Here is a 15693-nt window from a genome sequence, read left to right on the forward strand (position 1 = left end):
GGCCTTAGGAGACACCACTATGAACAAAGCTAGTGGAGGTGATGGAATTCCAGCTGAGCTATATCAAATCCTAAAAGATGATGCTGTGAAAGTGCTGTACTCAATGTGCCAGCAAATTTGGACAACTCAGCAGTGGCCACAGGACTGGAAAAGGTCAGTTTTCATTCCAATCCCAAAGAAAGGCAATGCCAAAGAGTATTCAAACAACTGCATAGTTGCAGTCATCTCACATGCTAGCAAAGTAATGCTCAAAATTCTCCAAGCAGGGCTTCAACAGTACATGAACTGAGAACTTCCAGATGTTTAAGCTGGGTTTAGAAAAGGCAGAGAACCAGATCAAATTGCCAATCTCCGTTGGGTTATTGAAAAAGCAAGAGAGTTCCACAAAAACATCTACTTGTGCTTTATTGACTACGCAAAAGCCTTTAACTGTGTAAATCACAACAAACTGAAAAATTCTTAAAGATGTGGGGATACCAGACCACCTTACCTGCCTCCTGAGAAATCTGTATACAGGTCAAGAAACAACAGTTAGAAACAGATGTGGAACAACAAACTGGTTCCAAATTGGGAAAAGAGTATGTAACGGCTATATATTGTCAACCTGTTTATTTAACTTATGTGCAGAGTACATCGTGCACAATGCCAGGCTGAATGAATCAAAAGCTGGAGTCAAGATTGCAGAGGGAAATGTCAATAACTTCAGATATGCAGATGCCACCTCCCTGATGGCAGAAAGTGAAGAGGAATTGAGGAGTCTCTTGATGAAAGTGAAATAGGAGAGTGAAAAAGCTGGCTTAAAATTCAACATTCAAAAAACCAAGATCATGGCATCCAGTCCCATCACTTCATGGCAAATAGATGGGTATCAATGGAAACAGTGAGAGACTTTATTTTCTTGGGCTCCAAAATCACTGCAGATGGTGACTGCAGCCATGAAATTAAAAGATGCTTACTCCTTGGAAGAAAAGCTATGACCAACCTAGATAGCATATTAAAAAGCAGAGACATTACTTTGCCAACAGAAGTCCATCTAGTCAAAGTTACGATTTTTTTAGTAGTCATGTATGGATATGAGATCTGGACCATAAAGAAAGCTGAGTGCCAAAGAATTGATGCTTTTGAACTGTGGTGTTGGAGAAGACTTTTGAGAGTCCCTTGGGCCTCAAGGAGATCAAACCAGTCCAACCTGAAGGAAATCAGTCCTGAATATTCATTGGAAGGACTGATGCTGAAGCTGAAGCCCCAGTACTTTGGCCACCTGATGTGAAGAACTGACTCATTGGAAAAGACTCTGATGCTGGGGAAGATTGAAGGCAGGAGAAGAGGACAACAGAAGATGAGGTGGTTGGATGGCATCACCGACTCGATGGACAAGAGTTTGAGCAAGCTCCAGGAGTTGGTGATGCACAGGGAAGCCTGGCATTCATGGTCCATGGGGTCGCAGAGTCGGACACGATTGAGTAACTGAACTGAGCTGACCACCATGGGAATCTAATTAATATAAATAATTTAAATAAAAGGATTGTGAACTCTTCAAATGCTAGGCAAGGTGTAATTGTCACTTCTAGTTTTGTCACTGAAAGCATTTATCAGATTCTTATGTTTTATCCAATATTTAAATGCCAACTAAGAGTTTGTTGCTGTTGTGTAGTTGCTAAGTCATGTCCGACTCTTTTGCAACCCCATAGACTATAGCCTGCCAGGCGATAGGATTTTCCAGCAAGAATATTGGAGTAGGTTGCCATTTCCTTCTCCAAGGGGTCTTCCCAACCCAAGAATCGAACCTGTGTCTGAATTCTGTACTTATTAAATATTTTCGATGGAAATCAGATGAATTCTGAGACTCTATTTACAGCAGTAATTTTCTCCAATAAAATGAGAATGGTCACATGCATATGTGTGGATGTACTTTTTTTTGAAAGTTATATTTTGAGAATATTTTTTCTTCCAAATTTCAGGTGTAATCTCCCCCCAACCACAGGAAATGTTACCAATGATGTTGGCACTAAAACCAACCTAGTGACTCTAAATCCCAGTATTATAAAGCTAAGGTAAGTCCTCCAAGTTACATAACTATTCAAGACCATTTTTTTAAAATTATTATTTAACCTATTTCTTAGTCTGAGCCCTAATCTTGCTGCTAAGACTGACTGGAATGGCTTTGTAAGGAAAATACATAAGAATATATTAGTAATTTAGGTTGGGCTCCTAAGAGGTATGTCCAGTTGTACTTTTAATGTCATAAGTCAAGGGTTGCTAATCAAATTAGAACTTATCTCTTCATGTTTTTCACCAGTACTGAAGTTTTTAAAAAATTATTTCCTTCCAGAATTTTAATGTTACTATTTTGTCTTGATAAAACTTTCTTGAGAAAACTTAGTCTACTTAGAAGCTTCAGAGAGTAAGCCTTAGGAGAACCTGACAAAATTGTCAGGGTACTTTGGGCAGTTTATTACTAAAAAATAATTCCCATATTTTATTTTCCACAATGTCACTTCTATGAAATATTGGCTGTTTAGTAAAAATCCCATTAAAAGTGAAAGTGTTAGTTTATCAGTCGTGTCTGACTTTTTGCGACCCCATGGACTGTAGCTTTGCCACGCTCCTCTGGCCATGGGATTCTCCAGGCAAGAATACTGAAGTGGGTAGCCATTCCCTTCTCCAGGGGATGTTTCTGATCCAGGGGTCAAACCCAGGTCTCCTGCATTGCAGGCAGATTCTTTACTGTCTGAGCCACCAGGGAAGCCCCAAAATCTCATACTTAGTTTAATTCAGTTGTTTTCATCCAAAGTGATTAGTTATTGTTGTTAGTAGAATATATCCCCCAAATAGTTCTAGTATGACTTAAGAGAATATAACATATTGTACCCGTCTCCCCAGAGTTTATTTTCTGAACACATGCACTTAGGTATACCGGTATATTTACTGAGGCATTATTTAAATTAAACACATAGAACTATCACAGTCCATGGAGGAAATTTAAAATGCATATGTGTGTGTATGTGTGCATATAGATATTTTAGGTTTTCTAAACTAGAGATCCCCAGCCCCTGGGATCTAATGCCTAATGATCTGAGGTGGAACTCATATAATAATAATAGAAATAAAGTATACAATAAAGATACTGCACTTGAATCATCCCCAAACCACCCCCACCCCCCTATCTTCTGTGAAACCAGTCCCTGGTGCCAAAAAGGTTGGGGACTGCTGTTTTAAAGGAAATTGTTATTTTATAATAATATGTATACTTGCATACAGCTCAATGAATTTTTTAAAAATGTATAGATATTCTAAGAGTGTGCTGTGTTTGAGAAAATGTATCAGTCTGATACATTTGGAAGATGTTTCAGCATTAAAAAGCAACCTCAGAAAAAAAATTACTGAGTTTGAAGATAAAATAATTTTTAAAAATGTATGTCCAGCAAGGATATTGCTCTGTAAGAAGGTAGAAATGAAAGAATAGATATGCCAAGAAAGAAATGAAGACCTTACCCTTGATATTTATTATATAAGATGCTTATTTAACCTGAATTTCTCTGAATCTTCAGTTTGTCTCTTTTATATACAGTGACATAACTGGTTCTGTTTTTTGGTCAGTGGTGAATTCAGCTTCATGTTACCCAAACTGTTCCTTTGATGATTATTGTTAAAATCACAATGTTTTAAAAATTTGGCAGATATGGGAACTTAAAGGAAAAGAAAGCAATATTTCTGGAGGACGTTGCAGCCTATGGAGATGCTTTCGTCCTTCTGCCTGCGTTTTCCTTCAGGGCCAATACCGCAGCCTCTTTTAAAGTGTACTACACACTGAAGGAATCTAAAGCAAGACAAAAGGTTTTATTTTTCCATCCCAAGTACCTGAAAAACCTTGCACTCTTCTGGAGGACTAAAGGTGTGACCGAGTATCGCCTGTCCTCTGGCTTGATGATCACAAGTGTGGCAGTTGAGCTGTGTGAGAACGTGAAGCTGTATGGATTCTGGCCCTTCTCTAGAACTGGAGAGAACATGCCTGTCAGCCATCACTACTACGACAATAAGTTACCTAAACGCGGTTTCCATGAGATGCCCAAAGAGTATAGACAAATTCTCCAGCTTCACGTGAAAGGCATCCTCAAGTTACAGTTTAGCAAATGTGAAACAGCCTGAACCAAATGCCTTTAAATGGGCGTCATGTTCACATAATGCAGTTGGTGAGTAACAATATTCCCAAACACCAAGAGAGATGGTTGTAGTGTTTCATAGGAAGAGTCCCAATATTTGGTTGGCTCCATGCTTCACACTACATTTGCAACCTTAGCAACTCATTTAATTGTTCTAATCTTCAGCTTCTCTTCCTGTAAAATGGGCATTATGATGTCTAACTCATATTAGAAAAATGTGATAATCTATGAAATCTTTTGGCAAGTATTTGGTGTGAGGTAGGGACTCTAAGAATATTTCTTTGTTGATATTTACCACTTTCACCCTCACCAGACATAATAAAAGGTAGGCTGTCTTGAAGACTCTTTTTGGAGAGAACAGCTGAGTTGCCAAATATCCACTGGAATTCTTTCTCTGGCAGGAACCTCTATTATCCATAAAATCATTCCCGCCTTTCTTCCTAACTTAAAAAGTACATATAAGAAAATTGTTTACTGAAACAAAAAGCCTTTCGTTATTCAGGAATGAACTCCTTATGCTTCTAATTACATTCACTTGTGTCTTGAGCCACACTGATGTAGTGGTTGGATTTAGGCCAATTCTTTTCCTCTTTTACATTTAAAAATCACTCTTTAACATACCTATATTTACTACTTCAAGGGCAGTTACAATTTTTCATACCTGTTGTCTTGTCTGTGGGGAACAGCTACTTCATGCTGACCCTTTCCCAAGCTCTGTGAGAGAGATATAAAAATGACTTAAGACCTGCAGGAAGGAAGAGATGTGTGTTTCATAAACACATTGACGTGCGTTTTGTAAAACACATTGTGCTCAATGTTCACGAAAGCTTTGAGGAGATAGTACTGTGAGGAATGAAACAAGAATGATTCAATTGATTTCAATGAAATCTATTTCAGAGAAGAGGTAGTTTCTGAATTAAACCTAGTAAAGGAGGAAGGCTTCACCAAATGAAGAAGAATCTAGGAATCCCCTTGATTCCAATTGAAGTTATTTGAGGGTAAATCATGGTCTTTGCCCCGCAAACTTCCACGTGATGGTGGGATATGTAGCCCATGGGGGTGGTGGGTTGGACCTACATCTGTGAAATGGGAATAATACTAAGCTGATTGATTTCACAGGAAAGTCATAAAAACTAAAGCCCAGAGAAACTTAATTCTCAGCAAGGAAATGTGTACGTTTATATGAGAGCTAAGACTAATCATTTAAACACCAATATAAAATAAAGCTTAAGGAGAAATTGAATACTAGCATTTTCAAAACACTCCCTTAGGTTATGATGTTATACATGTTGATGTAGTTCATCCCTGCAGCTATTGAATAAGTTATTTGACTTAAATAAGTAATTATGTGCACACATTCCTGCTCATTTTTGTACCAGTGTGAGAAGAGCAGAAACAGCAGAGCAGAGTGGACAGCATGACAAATTCATTATGAATATAATTCTGAATTCTTAACTTAGCCAGATTATTGTTTTATTCAACATTCACTTGTAAGAACACTCTGCTGCCAACTGCTTATTTTGCAAAACTAATCTTTAATTTTCAGTTTGATTGTAGTTGACTTTTGTGATACTTTTCTTGATTCACGTTCTCATTTGTTCTTCTATAGCAAATGAACCCTATTACCTCCATAAATTGGTTTAAAAGTTCATATATAAATATTTTCTAAAAGAATCATGCTTTTAGTTGCATAGAGTCTAATTCATGTATCTTTTTGTAGCAAAGAATAAATGACTGTTTTCTACTGCTTCTAATGGGTTTAATTAGTTTTTAAAAATCTGCTAGCGGGATTGATAATGTCTCTATCATGTTATTAGCAGTGATTATGAAAAATAGATCAGAACACTCTAGTATTTTATAGTTTAGTAAAATGTTTCCCTCAAAATGTTTTCTGCTGGGTAGAAACTTCAACTTTGCATTTTGATGACACATTTTGATGAAAATACATGATTGATGAGTAAAATAATAGAATATACTGAAATAAATCATTAAATATATGACATGGAGAATTTGTAAGTTATTTTAATAAAAATCACTTATGATTAGGACATTTAGAGCTTACTTAAGTTTTTCCCATGTAACTTCCTATTTTAACTTTGGATGTTTTGTCTAGAATATAAAAATAGAATTTTCAGTGTCACTGATAAGAATTTTGGAAATACTCAAAATATTGTGAAAGTAATGAGCATTGTCCCAAAGACACCCATGTTCCAGTAAAATGTCAGTAGAAAAACTTTTAAGTTGTGGAAGACATCGTATATCTTTTGCCATGAACACAACCAAAGTTGGTTTCTTGTTTCACATTTGTATTAACGTTTGTGTTACCAGCCTCAAAGCATGTTGGCATTTTACAGCTATCCTGCCTAGATTTACATTAGCCAAAATTGAGGTCTCAAACAACATGTGTGTTGTTTGTATTGATTCCTGAGTTGGTCTGAGTTGTTGTGAAATCATAAGAGCTTGTAGTTACCTGCCCTTGTCTGAAATTCTCTTTACTTCTCTAGTGTCCTCAGAGTTGTAGAGAAATAAATGGGGTGGGAGGATGGAATTCACGTGACATTATCAAAATTCATGTTCTGTTATACTTTTGCTATTATTGTTCAGGCACTAAGTCGTTTCTGACTATTCTCCTGCATTGGTAGGCAGGTTCTTTACCACTGAGCCACTAGTGAAACCCCTTATTATACTTTAGAAAGTTAAAAAAAAATCTGTTTTGGAACAGTAGGACGTTACTGGAGCATCACAGTGGAACACATAGAAGATCATCGTCTGCCAGGAAATGTTATCATGTAATCTATCAGCTGTGTGAATTGGAAATCATAAGTAAAAATTTTGTTCTATAATGGTGAGCTACTATACGTGTCTCACCAAGATCCAAACGAAAAGAGAAACTCCGAACTCCAGTCTGTAGATTTAGTGATTCACCAAGTCTGACATGACACTCTCAAGAAATCTCTGGATGTAATGAACACTTGTTAGATGAATGAGTTTGATCTTCTGCTCTTACATTTCAGGTACATCCATAGGCATGGAAAACAGTCAGTACTGGTGCTAGCCATTACCAACCCTTAGTTAAGACTCCAACTCATAATACTACCTGCTACCAGTGTTTTCTAAAGGAAATACTGGCTTGGTTGATTTCATTTTCTACTTGTTGTTTAACATCATGGGGCAATGTAAATGAATAATAAGAGCCCCAAATAATTTCTATCAAAATCCAAGGGTAAAGGCAGAAATATTTATTTAAGCATATAAGAATGCTATATGGTCCCTTGGAAGGATTCCATGAATAACTGCATGGAATTAAATTTTACACAGTGTAATAGTCCTTGACGTCTCTGCTGTTTTTTTCCTACTAACAAAAGGCAAGATAGATCATGACTTTCATGAAAGAAGATTTCCTTCTGAATATAAATTCCAACCCAGTAAATATGTGGGCACTCAGCCAGGTAATCAGCCAAGGACATTTTTTTTTGAGGACTTACTATGTATAGAATACTGGAGTAAGCCATAAATCAAACCTGTTTGGGGCAAGATTTTTCCTTGCTTACAAAAAAATTTACCAGTTAAATACTATATTGTGTCAAGTACCTTAAATCATCCCATACATTTTAGAAAGCTTTGGGAAATTTGGAAAGTTTTGTGTAACAGGTATAAATAGCTACTACAGAAGGATAATTATAATGCAATGTATAGCATAATTATGACAGTAAAAACATCACATGCAACACGACATGGAGACACACTGTTCTGCTACTAAGCCTTGAAGGAATTGCAGGGATTCACAATATCTGAAGCACTGGGCCTAATTAGATTATTTCTTTATTCTTACTTTTTAAAAATCCACTTGGAGCCACTGCATGAGTTCAGGGTTTACTATCTGCATGTGGCTTCAGAAGGTTGACTCCAGAGTGAGCAGTCACCATCATCCTCCTGAAGATGGATGGCCAGGAATATTTTTCTTGCCTATCTCATCTGGGTCATCACTCTTCCAAAGGCATTCTTCTTTTTATATATATAAAAAAGTGAGTGATATATGATAGAGAAACATCACTTTATATAATGGAGAAAAGATCAACTCTTCAGCAGATGGTATTGGTGATATGGAAAAAGACAAATTTCTATAATACATTGCACTTTTACAATAATAATACAATGCAATACAATATAATAATACAATATTACAATGCACATTATACATTTCTATAATATATTATATAATACATTGAAAAAGTTGGACTCTAGGTAGATTAAAGAGGGTTTAAAGGAAAAACTGCAAAGCTAATAGAGCAAAATGTAGGTAAGGGGCTGTTCTCTTTAAACATAACCCCAAAAGAATTTTCAATTAGGTTAAGAAATGAAGACTATGGCTGTGTTAAAATGAAGAATTTCTAGTCAGTGAATAACACCTTAAACAAAGCTAACAGGCAGTGACAGACCAGCATAGCTTTTAGCAATGTGTAAAATTAATGACATTAATATAGAAACATTCTAAGAACTACAAATCAACAAATAAAAGATGAGAAGCTCAATATAAAAATGAATAAAGAATAAAAATGTACTCTACAAACAGAAAAGCTGAGCAGCTAATAAGAATGGAAAGTGATGCTCAAACTTACTAATAACTGAGAAATAAAAATAAAAATGAGGTCTATTTATTATATTGCTAAGAATTTGTAAGATCGTTAATTCAACCAGTTTGGAAAGCAGTCTCAAAGTACTGAGGTAGTAAAATTATTTATTTGTCCTATGGCCCAGCATGATCTTAGTTTTCTGAATGTTGAGCTTTAAGCCAACTTTTTCACTCTCCACTTTCACTTTCATTAAGAGGCTTTTTAGTTCCTCTTCACTTTCTGCCATAAGGCTGGTGTCATCTGCATATCTGAGGTTATTGATATTTCTCCTTGCAATCTTGATTCCAGCTTGTGTTTCTTCCAGTCCAGCGTTTCTCATGGTGTACTCTGCATATAAGTTAAATAAGCAGGATGACAGTATACAGCTTTGACATACTCCTTTCCCAATTTGGAACCAGTCTGTTCCATGTCCAGTTCTAACTGTTGCTTCCTGATCGTCTGGTCAAGGCTATGGTTTTTCCAGTGGTCATGTATGGATGTGAGAGTTGGACTGTGAAGAAGGCTGAGCACCAAAGAATTGATGCTTTTGAACTGTGGTGTTGGAGAAGACTCTTGAGAGTCCCTTGGACTGCAAGGAGATCCAACTAGTCCATTCTGAAGATCAGCCCTGGGATTTCCTTGGAAGGAATGATGCTAAAGCTGAAACTCCAGTACTTTGGCCACCTCATGCGAAGAGTTGACTCATTGGAAAAGACTCTGATGCTGGGAGGGATTGGGGGCAGGAGGAGAAGGGGACGACAGAGGATGAGATGGCTGGATGGCATCACTGACTCAATGGACATGAGTCTGAGTGAACTCCGGGAGTTGGTGATGGACAGGGAGGCCTGGTGTGCTGCGATTCATGGGGTCGCAAAGAGTCGGACACGACTGAGTGACTGAACTGAACTGAATGGCCCAGCAGTCCCACCTTTCACATCTGTGACTCAGAGAACTTCCTTTGTAGGTTCACAAGGAGACAAGTGTTAAGGTATTTATTTCAGGGACTTCCATGGTGATCCAGTGGCTGAGACTCTGCCCTCCCCATGCAGGGGGCCTGGGTTCAATCCCTGGTCAGGGAACTAGATCCCCTGTGCCACAACTAAGACCCAGTGCCGCCAAATAAATACTTTAAAAAACAGTATCAGAAACATAAAATATTTTTTAAAAGATACTTATTTCAATATTGTTAGCAGTAGCAGGAAGTTGGTCTCCCAGGTCTCCTTCTCTAAGGGAGTACATGAGTTAATTTTGATAAATACATAGTATGGAATACAGTGCTGTCAATTAGAAGCAACTTAGTGATGTGTATAGAACTAGGATAAATCCTTATAATGCAGCATAAAGGGGAAAATAAAAGTTATAGCACAATGCCATTAAAATATGTATTAAAGCACATACACATATATATATTACATATACACATACATATATATGTACATGGAGAAGGCAATGGTACCCCACTCCAGTACTCTTGCCTGGAAAATCCCATGGACGGAGGAACCTGGTAGGCTGGAGTCCATGGGGTCGCCAAGACTCGGACACGACTGAGTGACTTCACTTTCACTTTTCACTTTCATGCATTGGAGAAGGAAATAGCAACCCACTCCAGTGTTCTTGCCTGGAGAATCCCAGGGACGGGGAAGCCTGGTGGGCTGCCGTCTATGGGGTCGCACAGAGTTGGACACAACTGAAGTGACTTAGCAGCAGCAGCATATATGTACATGCATATTCAAAGATATATATTAAATGCTAGAAGAGTGCCTAATTAGGAGGAGGAAATGAGACTGGATTTAGGGATAAAATAAATAAAAAATACAAGGAAAGGACCTTGCAGGGACAGCAGCTACCAAGTAGGCCATAAATGAAGAGCCTGATTAACAGCTCACAATCCAAGACAAAATTAAAGTAACATAGAATGAATAACATATTAATTTAAAAAGAGTAAAAGCTCTAAAATAACATATTTTCTCTTTTGTTCCAAGAGGGAGAGGACAGACATCCTGTGGTAGAAAAATAGTGCTAAGGAGGTATGTTTTACAGAAGGGGAAAGTGAAAGTGAAAGTTGCTCAGTTCTGTCCAACTTTTTGCGACCCCATGGACTGTAGCCCACAACTAGGCTCCTCTGTCCATGGAATTCTCCATTCAAGAATACTGGAGTGGGTTGCCATTTCCTTTTCCAGGGGTTTTTCCCAACCCAGGGTTTGAACCTGGATCTTCTGCATTGCAGGCAGATTCTTTACCATCTGAGCCACCAGAGAAGGGGAGACATGGTACAAATGAATAGGAAAAAAAAATACACATATGAAAGTGAACATTTATATGGTGCCAAGTACTATGCTGCCCAGGTTTGATCCCTGGGTTGGGAAGATCCCCTGGAGAAGGGAATGGCTACCCACTCCAGTATTCTTGCCTGGAGAATTCCATGGACAGTGGAGCCTGGTGGCTACAGCCCACGGAGTCACACAGAGTCGACTAACAAGCACTGTGCTGGTTACTTATATGTGATATCATGTTTAATAAGACAAGCCTTTGATACATATGTTCTTATTCTCACATAACATACAAATATAGAAGATGAGACTCAAACAGGTAAGTAGCTTTTGTAAGGTTATTGTAAGAGTAGGGCTAACATTCAAATTTCCATGTTTGACTTTAAAGACATATGTTCACCAGGAAGCCATCTTCACAATCAAGATATTACACATATCTATTATCCCAAAATGTTTTCTTACGCTTCTTTTACTTAGCATAATAATATTAAGATTCACTCATGTTGTTTGTGTGTCAATGGTTTATTCCCCTATTTATTGAATAGAAATCTGTTGTAGTCTATGGATGTACAGCAATTTGTTTATCCATTCACCCACTGTTACTTGCTTTAGTTGGCTCCAGTTTTTGGCTGTTACAAATACTGCTCTCCTGGACATTCATGCACAAGTCTTTGTGTGGACACACAGTTTCATTTCTTTGGCGCCAGTATCTAGGGTTGGAACAGCTGAGTCTGTGGTCAGTGTATGTCTAATACTTTTTAAAAATACCAACTGTTCTCCAAATTTGTAACATTTCATGTTTCTATCAGCAGTCTATACCAGTTGTGGTTACTTTATATCTTTGATAAAATTGTATATGTTCAGTCTTGTTTAAATTTTAAACATTCTGTTGGGTATATAATTGTTTCTCTTTATTTTAATTTGAATTTTCTTTATAATTATCTTTTCAGGTGTTTATTTGCTTTCTATGTATCTTCTTTGGTCAAGTGACTATTCAAATATTTTGACCATTTTTTGATTTTTATTATGGCGTTCTAAGAAAATTGTTGATACAAAGCTTTTGTCAGATATGTTTTGTAACTACTTTCTTTCAGTTTGTGGTTTACCTTTTCTTAATAGTGCCTTTTAAATAGCAAAAGTTTATAGTATCACTAAAGTTTAATTTAGTGGTAATTTAATTTTACAGTTTGTGCTTGTTTCAAATTTAAGAGTTCTTTGACAAACCCATGGTCACTAAGATTTTTTCCTGTTGTCTTCTAGAAGGTTTATACTTTGACTCTTGTATTTAAATCTTGAGTCACTTTGAGTTAATTATGTGTGTGTTCATAGTGTGAAGTAAGGGTCACTGGATTTCAACTATAAAAACTTAATTACCTTAATTTTTATAGTTGCTTAAGGTAATTAATATGAGATCTATTTTTGTTTTTAACATGGGAGTTAAGTGCTGTAGATTTTCCTCCAAAAACTTTAGCTGCTTTCCACAAATTTTAATATGACATGTTTTGTTCTTCATGGAATTCAGAATAATTTCTGACTGATTTTCATTTCTTCTTTGTACTGAAGGTTATTTAGAAATATTTTATTTAGTTTCAAATATTTCTGAACTATTCCAGATATACTACTGTAGATTACTTTAGATTAATTTCAGTATGGTCAATGAATTTACTTTGTAAATCCATTTAACTTTATTATGACTTTTATGGACCAGAAAATGGTCTTTCTTGGTAACTTTTTCTCTGTGCACTTGAAAAGAATGTATATTGTGATGTTGCTGGGTGGAGTGTTTTACTAATGTCAATTAGATCAGCTCAGTTGATATTATTATTTACATTTTCCATATCTTTATTTTCTGTGTACTAGTTTTGCCAGTTAGTGAGAGAAGAGTGTTAAATCCTTGACTATAACTGTGGACCTAACTATTTCTTCTTGCAGTTTTATCCATTTTTGCCTTGTGTATTTTGTACCTCTATTAATAGGTGCTTAAATGTTTAGGGTTGTTATATTCTCTTGTTAAATAACCTTATTGTCATTCTGAAATTATCCTCTTCGTCCCAAGTAATATTATATTCTCTGAGATCCACTATGATATTCTTATAGCCACTCCAGCTATTTTTAGTTATATAATTAACATATCTCTTAGCATATCATTTTACCTTGAACTTATTTGTTTCTTTATACTTCAAGTTGTTTTCTTATAGACAGCAAATTTTGGTTCTTATGTTTTTTATTTAAACTGAACATCTGCCTTTCATTCATGTGTCTATATCATTTAGATTTAACCTCACACATTTTACTTCTACATATATTATAAACTGCACTGTGCTATATTGTATTTTTTGTTTGTTTTAAACTGTCAGTTACCTTTAAAAGTTTTTTTTTTAAAAATATTTAGTATTTACCCACATACTTATCATTTTCAGTACTCTATATTTTGTATAAATCTGCATTTCAATGAATATTATTTCTCTGAAGGATTTCCTTTAATATTTCTTATAGGACTGGACTGCTGGTGATAACTTCCTTCAGTTTTTATACAGTTTTTGAAGACATGTATATTTTCCCATTGTTTAAAATCTTTTTTTAAAACTGAACTGACAGTATATGTTCTTTTAGTATTTTAAAGATAGTATTCCTCTCCCTCGTGACTTGCATTGTTTCCAATGAGAAGTTTGTTGTCATTCTTACCTTTGTTCCCACGTACATGATGTTTCATTTTTCCATCTGGTTTATTTTAATTTTTTCTTTCTATCACTAGTTTTAAGCAGTTTTATTAGTATGTGATTTGGTATAATTTTCTTTCTTGTCCTTGAGTTCTCTGAGTATCTTGCTTCTGTGGACTTAACAGCTTTCATGAAATTTGGAAAGTTTGGGCAGTTATTCAATTATTTTCAAGTATTTTTTTTCTTACCACTTTATTTTTGGGGAGGAGGGTCTGTTTTTCTTTGGATAGTTTCTATTCCATCTTCAAATTCACTACTTTTTATTTTACTGTTTCTAATCTGGTATTAATCTTATTTAATATATTTTTCATTTTAAACATTGTGGAAACTTTGTGTCTTTTTATACTTTTCATGTCTATATTTAGTGTGCTTGTGTGTTTATTTCTCTAACTTCTGAAACATGTGGAATATACTTGTAACCCTTTCAGTGTCTTTTTCTACTAATTCTATAATCTTTGTAATTCTTGAATCTGTTTCTACTGAATTGTATTTTCCTGCTTCTTCAAATATCTGATGATTTTTTACTGAATGCCAGACACTATACATTTTGTTTTGGTGTGTATTAAATATTTTGGTATCCTATAAATGTCTTAAGATCTTTTTCTGGGAAGAGGTTAAGTTACCTATAAAGAGTGTGTTTCTTCTAGAGACTTACTTTTAGTCTTCATTAGTTGGAATCATAGCTGCACTTATCATAGACTCTACTCAGCGTCTCATGAATTACAAGATTTTCCTTTCTATTTGGTGGGAACGTGAATTATTCCTGGTCTTTTTAAGTTTCAGGACTTTTTCCTTCTCTTTTCTGGTGATTCTCTCCCCAGATTCAGGTAATTTCCTCACTTAAATGTGCTTGTCACTCCTCAACTGTAGATCAGAGAACACTGCAGAGATTTCTCTCTGTGAAGCCTTCTCCACTCTGTATCTACCTGGGCATCCCCAGGCCCCTGAATCTATAACATCTATCTACTCAGAGAATCCAATGGACTCTGCTTGAGTTTTCCCCTCCCTCTGCTGTGGCCTAGAAAGCATTTGGCAGTAAGTTAGGGGAATTGTAGGACTTGCCTGATTTGCATCCCCTTTTCTCTAGGATCACCATCTGGAGCTGCTTAACATCCAGTGTCTGAAACTGTTGTTTCATTCATTTTGTCTATATTTTAGTTGTTTCAGACAGGAAGTTAAATCCAGTACTCTATCTTACCCAAAAGGAGAAATTCCTGTATGATTTTATTTTTACATATAATTGACCAGGGGATTTTTGCAGAAACTAATGCCTGTGGACAGCAATTTGTTATATATATATATATGAATATTGAAACACTCCAGTCAATAACAATTGGATAACAAAAGACAAATTAATACATAAATACATATCTGGTCAATAATGTGTTTATAGTGTTTGCCACCTGTCTTTTCTTGGAGTTGCTAGGAATATTTTTGAGGCTTTCCCTTTGCCCATCTGAAATTTAAGCCTGTTTTTTAATTCTTTTTAACTTTTTATTTTATATGGGATATAGCCAATTAACAGTGTTGTGATAGTGACATCAAAGGGACTCACCCATATACAAATATGTTTTCATTCTCCCCCAAACTCCCCTCCCATCCAGGATGCCACATAACACTGAGCAGAGTTCCCTGTGCAATACAGCAGGTCCTTATTGGTTATCCATCTTAAATATAACAGTGTGTACATGTCAATCCCAAACTCCCTAACTATCCTTTCCCCTCATCCTTCCTCCTGGCACCTATAAGTTCATTCTCTAAGTCTGTGAGTCTGTTTCTCTTTTGCAAATAAGGTCCTTTGTATTTTTCAGTTCAGTTCAGTTCAGTCGCTCAGTCGTATCCGACTCTTTGTGACCCCATGAATCGCAGCACGCCAGGCCTCCCTGTTCATCACCATCTCCCGGAGTTCACTCAGACTCACGTCCAT

The 15693-nt window shown here is 36.2% G+C and overlaps 1 protein-coding gene across 1 annotated transcript in view; it reads left to right on the forward strand.

The window, feature by feature from the left end:
* ST8SIA6 (ST8 alpha-N-acetyl-neuraminide alpha-2,8-sialyltransferase 6) overlaps positions 1 to 2058 on the forward strand; it is a 135967-nt gene extending 133909 nt beyond the window's left edge. The window contains exon 7 of the mRNA XM_040248962.1: positions 1962 to 2058. Within this exon, the coding sequence (XP_040104896.1) occupies positions 1962 to 2058 (97 nt within the window). The remainder of the gene's footprint in view (positions 1 to 1961) is intronic.
* Positions 2059 to 15693: the final 13635 nt, after the last annotated feature.

This window comes from Oryx dammah, unplaced genomic scaffold (genome assembly GCF_014754425.2).
Source record: "Oryx dammah isolate SB20612 unplaced genomic scaffold, SCBI_Odam_1.1 HiC_scaffold_10, whole genome shotgun sequence".
NCBI classification, from domain to species: domain Eukaryota; kingdom Metazoa; phylum Chordata; class Mammalia; order Artiodactyla; family Bovidae; genus Oryx; species Oryx dammah.